Source organism: Pseudochaenichthys georgianus, chromosome 19 (assembly GCF_902827115.2).
Source record: "Pseudochaenichthys georgianus chromosome 19, fPseGeo1.2, whole genome shotgun sequence".
In the NCBI taxonomy this organism is placed as follows: domain Eukaryota; kingdom Metazoa; phylum Chordata; class Actinopteri; order Perciformes; family Channichthyidae; genus Pseudochaenichthys; species Pseudochaenichthys georgianus.
The window spans coordinates 22,715,909-22,733,457 of NC_047521.1; the positions used below are offsets into that span (position 1 = coordinate 22,715,909).

Below are 17,549 nucleotides of genomic sequence, written 5' to 3' on the forward strand. Positions count from 1 at the left end.
ATGACCACTTATATATTTACTTTTAATTCATTGACATTGCGGTATAATGAGACAATAACAGGCTACAGATGCGGACATATACACACATATATTTATATAAATATATACAATTTCAGAATCAAACAAGTATGAGAGCACTCTCCTAATAACAACACAATCAGAGACTGGATATATCCCCCCCCCCCTCTCTCTGGTCGCTGAAATGGGGAATTGAAATTACGGGCCAAAAGTTGTATTTACAAGTATTAAAAGTAAGCAGAGGACACCAAACCAACTGAGACCCATCTGTCCGTCACATCTACACACTGTACAACCTTTATATATACAGTCTATGTGTACAACACACATACCGAGCTCCTAAAGCATAATCAGGCTACAGCCGTTGTGTATTTTATTATGTGAAGCACTAAATGGTCTTAGAAAAATATCGACTCTTTGTTTGTAGATATCTACTAAACTAAAGCATACAAATACAGAGAGTAATGTAGGCCTGTTGAGTGATATATATTTTACACACTACTCTGCTTTCTGCATGGACCTCACAGCTGTTCTCACTGTAAACATCGCGTTGCGATGAAAGCAGTTTCTAAAATAATATCCAGGGGATGCATGCAGAGCTGTCATTGGCTGAGATAAGTCCGGCCGTGCGTCACGCCTCCACCGTTCCCGGAAATGCATCCGCGGAGGAGCCGTGGAGGAACCATCAGTGTCTCCTCGGTTAGAGCTCCTTCAGAGAGCATCCTCGATGCTCGGTCCTCGAAGTGCATTTAGAGAAATTAGATGTTCTTCAAAATGGCGCGCTGAAATTCATTTCCGGGTCACTACCGGAGGACTGAGGAGTCGAGGAGTGGAAATTTGAGTATTGAGAAACCTCTCTGGTGTGGCGAGGCGGCCATATTGTCAAACACTGAAGCACAAGAGCACCATATTCCTCCTCGGGTCAAATGTTATTGATAAGTCTTTGATGACAAGTGTGAAAAGCATCACTCTGCACCGGGACACAGCACCCAGCAGCATTATATATTCATACACACTGCACTGACGATAACAAGGTAAATAGATACATGACGATATGCCCCACTCATATCATAAACATTCTGACCTGTTGCTGTATGTTGCTTTTTTTCGTATTTATTGAGCTGTAATCTTTGAAGTTAAATGTTGGGATAACAGAATTCACCTTAGAGTAAAAGTAGAGCAGAAGGGCTTGAAAGAGAGGTTTAAATTGTATGTGGGAAGCCATTGTAAAAGCCTTTTCTTGTTCGTCATGCTGCTTCCATTTACTTCTGATCAAATACAATGGTGGATTGTCTGCTTGTGTTTTCTGAATGATACGTCTGAGCATCAAGTGGCTGTCAACTGGTAGTGCCATGATGTGGGAGGGAGGGAGAGAGACAGCGAGAGAGAGAGAAAGAGAAAAAGAGAGGGAGGGAGGGAGGGAAGCTGCAAATGGCAGCGTCTGTGACACCACTGGAGGGAGGGAGGGAGGGAGCGAGCGAAGAAATAGTCCGAGAGAGAAAGAGAGAGAGGGAGAGAGCAGTCCAACTAGATCAGATTGCAAAAGATTGATAGAGAGCTGTTCAGTTCATAACCAGTGAGGGAGTATTGTACAGTTTTATGGCAAATGTGAAGGACAGGACTTGATGTTGAAGGATGAGCAGAAGACCAGCTGAAGAAACTGCCTCAGAAGATGGAGATACAAAAACCTGTCATCATTTCAGTGGGATAATCCTCGCCTAACGCTTCCTACCTGTTTCCAGAAGAGGTGTCTCGGCCCGAGGTTCTGGTGAGATTCAGCCTGCGACACCACCTGGAAAGAGGAGAGGGACAAGAGATCAGGCAAGGATGAAGAAATTCAAAGGGGGTCTGTGCCTGGTGCCGAAGATGATGGAGTGGTTTTCTCCAGCGTTAGAGTAGCGCTCAGAGAAGCAGCAGCTGCGGCGGCAGGTGCAAAGAATGCCTCAGTTTGGTTAACAGGGACAACCGGGAGAGAAGAGAGCACCTTTAATCCTGCAGCCCGAGGAGGACAGGTGGAAATAAAAAGGTAAGAGAAGGACAGAAAACTTCACTACAAGTTGCAGCCTGATGGTGACATCATTATTGCCTGATATGATAGATGTCGTTTTTAAAAGTAGCACTGGATGGCATTATACACTCAAACATTCACTTTTCCATTCCTTTTGAAATTAGACATGTAATTATATGGATTGATAAATGCATATATTTTTTAATTGTATCAGAAACAGCGTATACAATTAATGAATTAAGGATTTATAATCAAATATTCCCTAGAATTGAAAGCAAATGTATGAACTGCTAGGGTTATGTATTTATTTTGAATGCAAACTTAACAAATGAAATCTGAAAGTCTTTGCTGTATAGTGTTCATTTAATATCCACTGTGATGTAATACAGAAATAAAACAGTAAATAATGTTACTTACTTACTTATACATAAATATATTCACTACAGTATGGAGCTTTTAATGTATACGTGAATGAACACACTATTTTAAAAATATGCAGATCTGCCCAGATTTATAAGAAAGATTAATCACCTTTACATAATTCTAAATTATGCAGATTTATCCAGAGTCTAAAGCCAGATTAATCACCTTTAAATCCTATTCTTAGATTTTTAGATGGCCAATAAAGCCAATAATCTCTCAAAGGGTAAAAAAAAACAAGTGAGCCAAGAACCAGAATACGTACAAGAAAGCAGACGCAACCAAACTGAAAAGCCATCAGTCAAAACAAAGATGTCGTTTTTGAAAGTTTGAGTCGAACACAAATCTAATATATGTCGTCACCAACAACTCTAAATCGCCTTGATCCATATCAGAGCTCGACAGCTTATACATGCAATTGTTTCTTTCTATTGTAAACTAAATAATTGGTTTATTGAGAAGTTGCAGACACAATAAGCTTTTTTAGGATACCAATTTCAAATGTAGTCTTTAGATTTGATAGACTTATTTGTAGTGGAAATTAAATAAAAGAATCATTGGTTTTAGTCCTGGATGATGGTGAAACACGTCAAATAACAAACAAAGTCAATGTAAACACTCTTGTCTGGATCTTCCCAATTCAAGTTCAACAAACACTGAATAAATGAACTGGTTACATTTAGAGCACTTTTTATTTGAGAGTGTTATATCATAGCATGTCATTTAGCATAATATAACAGAGGGCAGACATGAGCAGGTAGTAATGGATCAATGTGTTGCTTCAGGTACTGCTCTATTCCATCAGTGCATAAAGAAATCACTGATGTGTGAGGACAAAAGAGACAGAGGATGAAGAGAAACATATTATGCAACAATGACCTCATCCTGTTTTTCATCTGAGTACAGTTTTGATTAACTTGTATTATCAAAAAGGGAAATGTAGCCCGCAGTGGGACACACTCAAAACATCAAATACAAACACACTGACAAAAAGGGTTCATTATAATATCAAAAACATGGACTCTGCATCTTCTTGTAATACTGGTTAAGTAACATCTATCCTTTTTAAAAATAAATATATCCAAGTTAGTGAGTTCACCCACAGGTGTTGCTTTAAATTGGAAATCATAGAGTCCAGGTGTGATATGGCTGAGTCAGCTTTTGTGAATGGGTGCAAATAATAAAAAAACCGGCTGAAGAAGCTCCCATGTGGGAATGATCAATGAATGGAAAGCAGGTGTTTGAAGGGTGCAAAAGCTTCAGGTGCAGCAGAAAAGTGACAGATTTGGATCTCTATGCATATGGCAGCTGAGGGTGAATCAGTCCTTTATGAACACCTCTCTCTACCGCTTCTCTCAACAACCACCTGAGATGGCCAACATAATCGAGTCTAACAGCCTCCAGGTCTGCGTCTCACTTATATGTCTCTTCGCTAGCAGTGAAACCACCAAAAGACAATTATTGCATAACATTTCAACACTGGGAGCTAGTTTGTAGAAGATAATTAGACAATATCTCTGCATGGTGCGGCGGTGTTACTGTCTATAGGAGAATACCTGAAGGTCACTTGAGACGAGACGAGTTCCGCGTGGTGAGCTATAGGAAAATACAATGACACCTGAGCCGCAGCTCTTCCTTTACAATGGCCTTGGGAGGTGGGCCGGGATGCTAGCGGTTGAGCTCAGTTTCCTGCTTGCTTGTCTTGAGATGAAGTGCCCCCCTCCCACTACACCTCATTGTTCCTCCAAATTCCCTCCATTCTTTTTAACATCCAATTATTCATTCTATTCACCGTAATCAGCTGCGAGCTTATCGTCTCCCTTAGTAGCTCCTCTATAAACTCCACGAGAACACACACAGCAGACAAGGTCACTAAAGGTTACTCATGAAATTCATGGAAGTCACTGTCCTTGTCCTGCCTTATTAATCAAAGATGCATATGTATCCTAAACAGGATTGGAATCTGCTATCCCTTTCACAAGCATTAACATGCCTCTCAATACAAAGACTATATCTGCAACAGCAGTTGTCTAGTTGTTTTAGTTTCTTCCTATGTTAGTAAAACACATTATGTGTGGGTAATAGCAGGTTCTAATCGTGGGCATTAAATTAAGAGGTGCATTTAAATTAATAAAAACAGCACTAAAGCAGCTGTATATGTTCCAGAAATGTTTAATTTGACTACCAGCTTCTCAATGATATAACAGCCCTACCTGTTATTACTGTTATACTGTATGGCTAAAGAAATACCAATTTCCCTTATAACTTCTAATTCATTTAAATGAAGGTAATTAAGATTCATAGCCATTCGGCTGTCACTAGCAGTTGCTTAATCTAATGTCAAGCGTTTTGGCACAGTTAAGACGAATGTCAAATCAAAGTCACAGGGTTAGTGAGAAAGATTAATCTTTAAGTACCATGTGCACTCAATCCTTACATGTACAACCACTCAATCCTTACATGTACAACCACTCAATCCTTACATGTACAACCTCTCAATCTGATATAAGAGCTTCGCGTGTAGCTACAGCGAAGGCTTGCTTGATGTGGTGAAACTCTAAGGCACTTGTCTGATGGCTCCAAAGACGTAGGGAGGGTTTTCACTTTCATTTGACCAACTCACTGGACACCTGACACTGACGACTGCAGTAAGATATGGAGAGGCCAATCAGATCATGTGTGTACTGTAGAGAGCACGATGTGTAATGTGAAATGCTAAGCCGATGATCAGGCTAAAGATTTTTCTGTAACACAGTGGGTGTGATTATGCCGTCATAGAGCAAAGACCACCTGCCGCTCCGCTCCGCAGGTGAGCCAATGAGGAGCAAACACCGCATTAAAGTGTCTGTATAAAAGTCAGATGCTATATAGAACTCAAAAGATGAGACCATCCAGCTTGGTTAACAGATTTACACGTGTGAGATGAGTGGAAGGATTACTATTTTTAGCTGTAACAGCTGTGCTCTTTAGGGAATGCAGTGTAAAAAGGCAAAAAAGAGCCTTTGGAAGTATAACAAAAGGATATAACATTTAGCTACAGGATGTAGTTTTGATACAGGTGTTTGTACCCCAAAGGGACAATTTTAGGATTGTGCATGATGAGGTAATCTAGTAATCGGGAGAACATTCGCATGAAAGAGTAGTGAGTAGAGGAAGGGGATAGGTGTGAGTGTGTGGCAGACAGCAGGGCACCCGGGATTTGGGAACGTACATGAGTGAACTGTAAATTCTTCAGGGCCCGAATCAGGCAAGCAGTCACAGAATGGATGTGGCCAGGCGATAAAAGCTGCCTGCACCCAGAGGGGCCTCAGTGCAGCCCCCAGGGGCAAAACTCCTTGACCCTGGGGCTGGAAATCTAGCGCAGTGGCCAGGTTATCAGCTGTACAACCGAGACAATTATTTAACAGCATTTTGCATATTCAATATCTTCCAAACTCACAATTCAAAACATTATCTAATATGCCGTTAGTGTAATCTTCAAAATGTATTCTTGTAAAATCAAAATCCAGTATGTAATTCCTAAAAATGTTATACAGGGCATTGCACAGGGGAGATATCTACTTGTACGGAGCACCTTGGTGAGATGCGATAAATGCACTGCATCCTCACAACATGATTAATAACACTGAACATTTTACAGAATGGGGTCAGATAAATAGTCCTTTGCTCTCCAACCCTGATCACAGCATCTGCAACTGCATACAGTGGCACACATACAAGTCCCAGAGGAGCGTATTGAAATACACATCCCCATCTACTTCCCGAACAAGGGTTTTTTAAAGAAAGCACAGAGTCCAGGTTGATGGATGTGTGATGACTGTATGATACAAGCAGTGATTTACCTGAAGGTCCATTTTTTCATTACCTAATAATAAACATCTGTTGTAGATTACTTAGTTTGTCTCCTCTGCTAACCTTCTCCATGGTTTGAGAGAGCAAAGCCCAGGAAATGCCATGTGACAGAAGTGGATCTGCTATGAGGCCAGCTCTTCACTTACACAGCCGACATCAAAAGACACGAGGACCCTTCAGAGAGGGCCAATTGGATTTTGAGTCGTGATGTTTAAAGAGAGCAAGATGGCGAGGGGAAAGACTGTGAATGAACTGAAGTAACCACCATTATGGATAATAAACTACAACCCTGGGATAAGGGAGCAAAATAATTCCCATAACAATATTGACAATACTGATGACTTTACCGTTACTGCTATCATCAACACCCTATTGTTTTTTATTATTATGTATTATGTAAGGATTAACTCATCAGAGGCTAAGCTAAGTTCAGTAATAAACAATAAATTGTAACGTTAAATAAATGGTCAAATAGTCAGTCATATCAAAGATCTAAATCAACTTAATTTAATGCAGATCTTTCAAGAATATCCTAAACGAAAATAAAAAATTGTATTCAAATAAGTAGAAAATGTAAACAACTGTAGGTGATGATGGTGACTTGGTCATTTGGGCTCTTAAAGAGTTATTGATTGAAAAGATGAATTTTATTATAATAATAATAATACATTTATTTTGGGGGGCGCCTTTCATAGCACCCAAGGACACCTTACAGGGTTACAGATTTACAATTTACATTTACAATTTTACCTTACAAGTTAAAACAGTGGATTTAGTGAAGTATCAGCCAGGGTAAGACAAGACAAACAACAGGAAATGGACTACAAAAGGACACAAAAGGACACAAAAGGACACAAAAGGACACAGGGTACAGATTATAAAGAAAATGCCAGTTTGAACAGGTGGGTTTTGAGTTGGGTTTTGAATGTTGTTATGGAATCAGACTGTCGGATGTGTCGTGGCAGGGTGTTCCAGAGTCTGGGAGCCGAGCAGCTGAAAGCTCGAGCACCCATGGTTTTGAGGCGATAGCTTGGGACGGTGAGAAGTCCTACGGACGAAGAGCGGAGGGTGCGGGAGGGGGTGTACTCCTGAAGGAGGTCAGAGATGTAGATGGGGGTATGTATGTTTTACAATGTGTTGCCACTCAAGCTTCAATGGTCGGTTCTTTTGTGATGTTTCATATAGAGGAATGGTTTTATTTGTCCGTTATGTCACAGGTAGACACTCACATTGTTTTGCTCTTCTGCCTTTCTCTACAGGGATTGGATCCCACCCAGCTCCCTTTCTTTGACTTACTAAAATGCAGCTCAGCCAGTAAACAATCTGCAAGGGGCCGCCTTTCTGCACGGACCCTGCATCTGGAGGCGTTGCCGATAGCATGAGTGTTGGACGGATAAACGGCTACAGCATTGTGTCATCCGAGGAAGAGGGCCTCCGCCTCTCTACCATGCATGGCATGAACGGCTTTGGCAATGGCAAGATCCACACACGGCGCAAGTGCCGCAACCGTTTTGTCAAAAAGAATGGCCAGTGCAATGTGCAGTTTGCCAATATGGAAGATAAGTCGCAGCGCTACATGGCTGACATCTTCACCACATGTGTCGATATTCGCTGGCGATGGATGCTGGTCGTCTTCACTCTTGTGTTTGTTCTCTCCTGGCTTGCCTTTGGTTTAGCCTTTTGGGTCATTGCTCTGCTACATGGAGATCTGGACAACCCCGCTGGAGATGACAACTTCACTCCATGTGTCCTACAGGTCAATGGATTTGTGGCAGCCTTTCTGTTCTCCATTGAAACGCAGTCTACAATAGGGTATGGCTATCGCTGTGTCACTGAAGAGTGCCCGATGGCTGTCTTCATGGTGGTCTTCCAGTCCATAATGGGCTGCATCATTGACTGCTTCATGATTGGCGCAATCATGGCCAAGATGGCCAGGCCTAAGAAGCGAGCACAGACACTGTTGTTTAGCCACAATGCTCTCATTGCCATGCGGGATGGAAAGCTGTGCCTCATGTGGAGGGTAGGAAACCTCCGCAAAAGTCACATTGTAGAGGCCCATGTCAGGGCACAGCTGATCAAACCTCGGATCACTGATGAGGGGGAATACATTCCTCTGGACCAGATAGACATTAATGTGGGATTTGATAAAGGCCTGGATAGGATTTTCTTGGTTTCACCCATCACTATTCTCCATGAGATAGATGAGGAGAGCCCCCTATTTGGAATCAGCAAACAGGACTTGGAGACAGCGGACTTTGAAATTGTCGTCATCTTGGAGGGGATGGTTGAAGCGACGGCGATGACCACGCAGGCTCGAAGCTCCTACTTGGCCTCGGAAGTTCTTTGGGGTCACCGTTTCGAGCCTGTCTTGTTTGAGGAGAAGAACGTGTACAAGGTGGATTACTCTCACTTTCACAAAACCTACGAGGTGCCGTCCACCCCCCACTGCAGTGCCAAGGAAATGGTGGAGAACAAGTTCTTAGTCCCCAGCACAAACTCGTTCTGCTATGAAAACGAGCTTGCCTTCCTAAGCCGCGATGATGAGGAAGAGGAAGTAGGTGGTAGTAGCAGGCCGCTGGCAAACCTCAGTCCAGACAGAAACAGCCGACATGAGTTTGAACGCTTACAGGCCACCAGGACGCTGGATCAAAGGTCATATCGAAGAGAGTCGGAAATATGACCCATACCCATTGACCTTGGCTCAACTTTAACCAAGGGTAAAAATGCAGAACAATGCAAAGTGCCATAGGAAAAGCTGAATGCTGGAAAAGAAATATGGCGACACTAAAAGGTACTTAACTGGAAGAAATGGGGGAAATCAGAAGCATGCAGATAAGACAATTGTGGTAAGGAATGTCTACAATCAAGGAAGAGGCTAGGAGAAGACCTTCTTCCTGAATGGAAACTTGAATCTTTTTTCACATGGTCACTTTGAGTTGAGCATGTTCAATGATCAAAAACTATTACGACAGAACCTAATAATCAAACCTTAGGTGTAAATAAATCGCTTAGGTAAGTTATGTTTTGTGTGCAGTATCATTGGTTCTATTAACACCTCTCAAAAGTACAAGTCATTATTTGAACTTCTTCTTGGGCATGAATAAAGGTGTAACAAGGTTTCTTTAAAGCTCTCCTCACATTGCTGTAGTTTGCTTGACGTGTGTTCAATGACACAAATAAGTGCATTGCAGCTTTTAGATGCAATGAGCCGTGATAGAAAACCAGAGCCACTGAGGAAAACGTAATTCAAACACTTCATTAGTATCAGTGCGTTCCAAAAATCGACCTATGTAGGGAGAGTGGGGCTCTATTGATTGCACTATGAAGAACATAAGAGTATGTTGGACAGAACTGACATTGTATAGAGATCAACTCTATAAATAACCTGTCAAAGCCTCATATCTTAAAAACAACAAGCCACCAACACCATGAGCGGCTGCACTGGTTTGCACAAACGCTGTCATGTACAATCTTTAGTAATCAGGTCAAACTAAAGCACAAATGGTAGGACAGTCGTCTTAAATACACATTTTGTAGATCACAAAATATATTTTTGCAAGGAAAGATTGCAAATCCAAGTTTCTGAAATAAAAAACATAATGGCGGCAATTTGTAACCCAACGAAGCAATGCGCCATCAAAGGTCATTTTACTATTAAAATATGAAAACGTTGGTAGTTCTTTCCAGTTTTCTTTCATCACATATGGAAATCAGACCTTAACAAACTGGCATAGATCGATTAAAATGAATGGTTTTGTCCTCCTTAAAAAGGAATCTATGCATATAGTTAACCGTATCAGGGGCCAGAAATCCTTTAGGGTTTAGTGTGGAATTAAATTAAGTTATTACATTAAATCCATTTATTATGTTTATCCTGAAATTAAAAGAAGTATAAACTCTATTTCTAAGAATAGCTGTTGTGTTTATCAAAATCTATTTAAAGTCCAAACGTGTTAGCCAGCATTAGTTTGCCCTACATTTCTATTCACTTTAAATCATCAGTGGTTGAATTTAAATGCTCTTTATATTGTTTCTATACCTGGGTTATAGATGATGACAAAATATTATTGAAATATAATATAACAAATATATCGTATAAGGAATTAAATGAATGTGAGCGAGACTACGTTTGGCTAAAAACCTGTTATATTGCTTTCAAATTAGATTAACTTTAGCAACAGTTAAACACTAATATGTTACTCCTTATATTATTAATGTAATTTGGCGAGACGTTGCCGAGAAGTTAATGCGATGACACTGGACCAAGGTCTAAATGGAAGCAATAACACGAAGCACAACTGTCTGAATTCATTTCATTTATTGTAATTCACTGAACATGAATGTGCATATTTTTGATTCTCAGATAACAATTGTAAGGCATGGCGTTAGGAGAATGATCCTGCATTCTTTCGTTTTTATTGTACTTGTATGCATATGATTTCTCAGATATGATACCAAAGTAAAGAGTGTAGCTTAGACTTACGTTTTGAAATGATTGTTCCCAAGGTTTTCTTCCAAAAACTGTTCAGACTGATCTTGAAAAATGGATAGTTATATATTCCAAAAAGCTCTTTGAGTGTCCACTTTAAAGCTGTTAGGAAATTCTGAAAAATATGTCATTATTTCAAGCAAATCCCGGTTTAATTTAAAGTCAAAACCGGATCAATTAAACATTTAAGTTGTAGATATATATTCAATCATCAGCTATAACTATGTAGTTTAAGAGAAACAACTATAATGCATGACAACTTTTTTTCTTGGCATTTAAAAATGATCCCTTATTCTATATGCCAAGTCAGAATTGTATCATTGAAACGGACAGGTTTATTAGTTTCTGTTTATCAAGTCCAGTTTATCGAATACCTCATGCTCCTGTGGAACACTTTCATTTAACTGATAAGAGATTACTAATGAGTAAAGAAGGGAATCTATAGGAAATGGTGAAAAACTCAGAGGAGAACCAAACAATGGTTGTTATGTTGGTCACAATGACTAATATTTTCTTTATAGTCATTTAACCCGGTATTCTTGACTCTATGTTATATGTTGCTTTTTATTAGAAGATTGTGGGATGTAGTAAAATATAAAGAGCATTTTTTGGCTAATAAGTGAGTGTTCTTTACCCATCCTTAAACATGTATTGTGCTCATTGCCTTCTGAGAAGGTAAGAAACACTGATGTGTGAAGACTGCACCTCTTCAGTGGTAAAAACAAAAAGCATTTTAACTGAATAATTCTTTCCAAGATTGTTTTTGCTTTGATGTTGCCCACCTGAGCCCTTAAATAAAAGAAACACACACATGTTTTAGCTAAATATAAAGGTTTATAGTGTAAAAAGCGTAGTCAAAATATAAAATGTATTAGGGAGCAGCCAGGCTGAACAAACCTGATTATTTTTATACAAAATTCTTTTTGATAGAGTACAGCAATCAATATGTATCTGTGTTTATCAGAGTACTACAATGAAATCTCTACTGAGAGACAAAAATATGATTCTTCTCTCACTTTTCAATAATTTAATTTCTGTAATGATTAAACAGGTATTTCTCTTAAAGGGATGATTGGAAAAACCTTTGACCTCTGTAGAAGTCTTCCTATGTCCAGCAAAATGTCTACTGGGCTTTTGATTTGAATTCAAAGTCATTTAAATTATTCAATTAAAAACTAACTGTGAAAAAAAAGCCGTTTTATCTTTTTTTGTTGTTGAGTGGGCCATCAGACATGTATCGGGCTGTATTGAAATGATTGAGCTGATTAATGAAATGGTAATACATCACCATGGGGAGTGGGTTAAGAGAACAGATCAAGAACGAAGTCACTACAGTCGGAGGACTTCCTGGTCTTGGGCCAATTATTCAAGAAGGCTCATCAATTAATCACTGTGACTGTGACACACAAACAACAAGCGGCCAGAGGCCTTTTGGCCCCGCTGAACTGGGCAAGAGGCCAACGGTGTTTCAGGGCCGGTTCGGAGCTGGAGCTTGAAAAGCACCGGATTTTCTTGTTCACACCGCAGCGGAGCAGCCTCTTATAGCTCCGGAATCCGGTTCATTTCGAGCACCAACAAATTGTCCGGCCAGTGCAAAAGCACCGCATACGTCACACTGACGTCGAGGTGGGGGAAGGGGCAGGGGCAGGGGCGGGATCAACTCCTGAACAACAACAAAAAGCCGGCGTTTTATCCAGTTTGTACACAACGATGGAGAAACTTAACAAGCAGCAGTGGTCCACTGAAGAGACCAGCTACGTACTGGGAATCTGGTCTTCCGAAGAGGTGCAGAGAAAGCTGGAGCACAATCGGCCATTGTTGTTGTTGTCGGTGTCAGCTGTGAGGGGTTTCCGCGCGGTTTGGCTTTATGAAGCAGGCATGCAAACGGTTACGTCATGACGCAAACGATGACGCAATGACGCAGCACCAGTCGGACTCTGGGCAGTGTGAAAAGAGCCGGAGCTAAACCGAAGAACCGGTTCTGAACCTGAAAAGCTCTAGCACGGGGCTTGAACCGGAGTTGCGTTGGTGTGAATGAGGTATTTGTCAGATCAATGAAGTAACACAACACCTGGGAGATCATTATTATTCTACTACCTCAAAACAGAGGAAACCTTAATGTCTTTAAGTATTCTGTTTCGCTGTGGGCTTTCTCTCTGATCTTTCTCATGTTAAAGAAGGAGAACACAGGCGTACTGTTATTATCCTGTTACCTGTAGTCCAACAAAACCTAAGCCCATATCATGGTCATTATCACTATTGATACAGTGATTTGGTCTTTAAGTATAACATGTTATTAGATTTAAACATAGAAAATATCCTTAAAATACTTTTGAATAAAACATGTAGAATAGATTAAATCTACTTTTATGCGAATGATCTATGATCAAATGTGTGGCATTTCTGCAACAGGGTACCTGAGCTAGCTACTACAATGGTGTCATTAGCAGCACCACAGAACAAAGGCTGACTGGTGATAAATAATCTCTTTGCACGAGATCCGTGGCCATCAGTTATTTCTAAATAATTTAGGTTGGGGTGATTAAATCACCCACAGTGAGCGACAGATGGATTAACATGCTGGCCACTGGTATCTCAGCACACTGGTATCACAGAGGCCATGCTGGAAGATTGTTCAAGTTTGATTATCTAAGAAGGCCTGGGCAGTGTTTGTTAGGCGTTATGTGGCTTGGTGTGACAGAAATAAAGTAAGGGTGAAGATTTAAGGATTAGTGGTGGTCAAATAAATGAATTTAATTGTCTCCGAATGCTGTCTAGGTCAAACTGTAGAAATGTCATAGTATAAGACGCGAATAAGTCCTAGGTAATTAAGGGCATGTCTTGAAAACTGCCCTGTAAATAGGATGGTCTCTATGGGATCGCAAAGACATGCCATTGAGATAGGATAGGTAGCCTATTAGGATATGTAGAGTCTGACTTCAGACACCTAATTATTTCTCAGCAAGTGAAACCACAGATGAACCACAGGGCTGTAGATGTAAAGCTGTTTTAGGTGCTATTCGTTGCTCGATTTAGCCAATGGATCGACGGACCATCAGGTGAACTCTTCATATGTCGTCATGATATTTTGTTGAAATTGCGCTACAGCAAGTTCACACCCAGGGTCCGTCGGGAATTACCCCCCTGTGACTCCCTGGGAACAGTTAACTAAGCCAGCTGAGGCCTGGATTCACACATGTTCTCACATTATTGAAAATAAAAGTGATAAAGATCAGAAGAAAGAAGACTTCTGAAGCCAGTAAAAGAACGCAAAAGGATTAAAGAAATGTTCCTAACCAGGCTCTTGCCAGCCAGCCAGCCAGCCAGCCCATATAGACCAGTTATAATTAACGCTGAAGAAATCCCTGTAGCCTGGACTCTTGATGACAGTAAAATGAGAGGAAATCGTGTTGAAGGGGCTATATAAAGCTCTTCAGTGTCAAGCCGCATGTGGCTCTGTGGCTAACACTTTCACCAGTAAAAGTATTCCCTGTGATAGTATCACTTAAGATGGAGCTCTGAGGTCTATGTTATCTAACTACGCATTTTTTCTGCATAGATGATGTTAGCTTCTACAAAGCAATTAAGCCCATCGTGTTACAGAAGGGCAACATAGTACAAAATTAATGGCATTCTTTCTGACACACTGTTAGTGCAAATTATAATGTATTTTATAGGTCATTAGACATAGTCAAAGTAATCAGGTGAACTCCATTTTAATATGCACAATATATTTGTGTATTACTATAGAAGGTTTTGAAATAAGTCAAGACGAGTGCGAAAGTGTCAAGTATGAGCATTGATGTAATCCTAAATGACTGCATCATGTGAGTTAAACATAGTTGTACTTTAGAAGAACAATAATGTTACACATAAAGGGATATTAATAGAATTAAGATATACAAACTACGTGTTTTTCTAAACACTTCACAAGTGTGATGGGAATGTATCCAGTGTCTTAGACATCTTTTTGTAGTTGTTGCCTAAAGGGAAGAGACACAACCAGGCCCGTACCCAGGATTTTGTAAATACAGAGGTCCAAAACATGCTAGGGGAGCTCGGGGGCAGGCCCCCCTAAAAAAATGTGTGCACATAAAAGCATTTTACTCTGGGCTCAGCAGGTGAAAAACTAAAGAGGGGCTTCCACATGTCGCAGAGGTGCAGACGACTTATGTTAGCCAAATAACTAGCACCCACCTAGGCTATCGAACAAAAATACTACATATAAGCTGTTAGCTACTAATTAGACCTCTGTACACATGATGTCACAGGGAAGTGAGAAAGATGTCAATCAAGCACAGCTGAACTTGCTAACACTGTCCTACAATTGAAAACACCTGTGTGGGTGAAAAAGTGACAGAATCTGTGCATTCCAATACCCATAATACCATTTTATTTTGTATGCCAAAAAACATTTAGTACAACCTAACACACTGAAAAAAACACCCAGATGACTTACTGCATTCGGATGCATTTTACATTATGCTAGCCTGCATGCTATTCTGGCTATTATGACCCACAATCCTTTTGTGCAGAAGATGTATGAGCAAGAGGATCAAACTTGAAGGTGCAATACTATGACAAAGTAGCATGTCCCAACGGTATATACACTGAGTGCAACAGACATACTTTGCAAAGCCAGGTTCAGTACTTTGTTCTACTTAGGTCTACTGAAAGTAAAGAGAAAAATGATGTAATTTGGAAAACAGCCATTATGTAAGTCACACTTGTAACATACAGTATGACAACGTCCTCGCTTGACAAGGTACAATTTAGAGCACTTACATAAAAAAGCATTAACATGGCAACACATGATGTACCTTGTCTTCTCTGTTACAGTAGGTGCCTCATATATCCTAATTCATGAAGCAACATGAATGGACAACCTGAGGGGAAACACAGGCTCTATCATTTCCTGGCTCCCCACCATTGGTAATTACCTGTGTTTGCCCAAAGGCCCCGCAGCGTGTTTTTGAGGAAGAGAGAAGGAAAGAGCAAGATTGAAAGAGTAGAATAGGCCTACTGTAATGTGTGTACACTTCTACAACAGCTTAGAGGCACACGCCATTAAATATTATTTACTTCTGTTATTTCATAATGATTATCTTCTTTTGCCATGTAAATATTTTTTAATAATTTTAATAAGCACGCTATCAATTTCCCCCGATGGATTTGATCAATAGTTTTCACATAAACGCAATAAATACAATCCACATAGTGTGAGTGTTAAAGTGCTGAGGTTCAAACATATCGAATGTGAAGTTATTGGAGCTAAGAGTTATTCTGTGGCACGCAAAGCCCCTATAAAATTACATTTGAGATATTGAGGAACATCTAATCCAATATAATACTTCTATAAATCAACGTAGCATGTTGTAAACGGCATCAACAAATGAAAGTATTCACTCTAAGGTGGTTTCGAAGGGCTTTGAGTACCACAAACTAAACTCTAGTGAACCCCATTTATTTGGTTTAAGCTACAACCAATAGTTTCAAATTTAAGCAAACCATGCACTAACTGAGAGGAAAAATAGAAGTCAGCAAAACTGAGTTTCTCTCAGCAGTGAAGTCATGAGAACAGACACAGAGCTGCGACTAAAAGTCTCTCTGGTCTCCCCAGGGGTAGAGTCAAATCTGTCAGCACCCTTGTCTAATGCAGTTCTCAATGGAAGGCAACAGGGAAAAGATACCTCTCCCCAAATACACCTTCACATACACATACACACGCACACGCACACCTCACACCCTCCATCCCTCCATCCCCAGCCTACCTTATGCCAGGCTGCATGGATCCTCTCTTGTTGGCTGGCATCGCTCAGTCCCAGGACACAGACCTCGCTCTAGCCAGGACGACGTCTCCAGTGTCAGGCAGAATGAGGGTCTTTGTTGCCGCAGACTCAATACAGGACCTTCATCTCGCAGAAGTAGTTGGGGAGGTTTGATATGGAGAACAGTATCCCTTTTAACATGATGACTGCAAAAGTGGAAAGGAGAGACTTAGAAAAGCTCTGCAGGCTGTGTTTGGGTAGATGCATTCACATTAAAAAATACTTTATTTTCAATAACACGTGGCTTGTTTAGTTTCTACAGTTATATGTGTTTTTAATCTCTCAATAATAGCACCAATATTCAAAAACGTTGAATTGGACTTGGCCTCACACATTAAAATATAAAAAAATTCATAAAAATCTGCTGTCTCTTATGTCTAAGGTCTTGAATGTTTTCTATAAATGTTTTGCTTTTCTTTCCATCTCTAAAGGTGTGACCTAACAAACAAAATAACCTGTTGAAAGGCAGTGAACTGACATAGAAAACAGATAACACTTCAGTTAACCACACAAATGAATGAAAGGGTGGTTAAATAAGACAACAAAGCGTGTCACTGTACACCATTGAATAGATACTTGTTCAAAAAGGAGTAATTTGCAATATGAAAAAGCTCACGTAATTCAACTTAACTGACAGTAAAATATACTTCTTGTCTTGCCTGAAGTCAGCTAGCTAAATAGCTGTGTTTACCTAGCTTAAATGCAAATGCTAGTTAGCTAAATTACAGTTGGGTTACACAATTGAGCTAGACACGTGCCAGGCCTAGCAAATACGTAATTATTTTCAATTTGGTTAGGGTTCAGTCAGTGCATGATAAACTTTTCCTTAACTTTAGTACCTCTGACTTTGTCCAGGGCTTTAACTCCTAACTTTGTAAAGTGCGACCTCTTGTGAAATTGTTAAATCACTACTCTGCTGCCGTTGAGCGTTGAG

The 17,549-nt window shown here is 40.3% G+C and overlaps 1 protein-coding gene and 1 long non-coding RNA gene across 2 annotated transcripts; one reads left to right on the forward strand and one right to left on the reverse strand.

Annotated features, from left to right (window-relative positions):
• Positions 1 to 1,536: 1,536 nt before the first annotated feature.
• On the reverse strand, positions 1,537 to 17,532 carry LOC117464408 (uncharacterized). The gene is made up of 3 exons (XR_004554080.1): positions 17,455 to 17,532; positions 16,559 to 16,761; positions 1,537 to 1,810 (listed from the first exon to the last, which is right to left on the reverse strand). It is a non-coding gene; the product is annotated as an uncharacterized lncRNA (long non-coding RNA).
• kcnj12a (potassium inwardly rectifying channel subfamily J member 12a) lies at positions 1,808 to 11,913 on the forward strand. Its single transcript, XM_034106795.1, has 2 exons — positions 1,808 to 2,044; positions 7,558 to 11,913. Exon 2 carries the CDS (start codon positions 7,677 to 7,679, stop codon positions 8,976 to 8,978), a length of 1,302 nt encoding a protein of 433 aa, XP_033962686.1. The 5' UTR covers positions 1,808 to 2,044; positions 7,558 to 7,676; the 3' UTR covers positions 8,979 to 11,913.
• Positions 17,533 to 17,549: the final 17 nt, after the last annotated feature.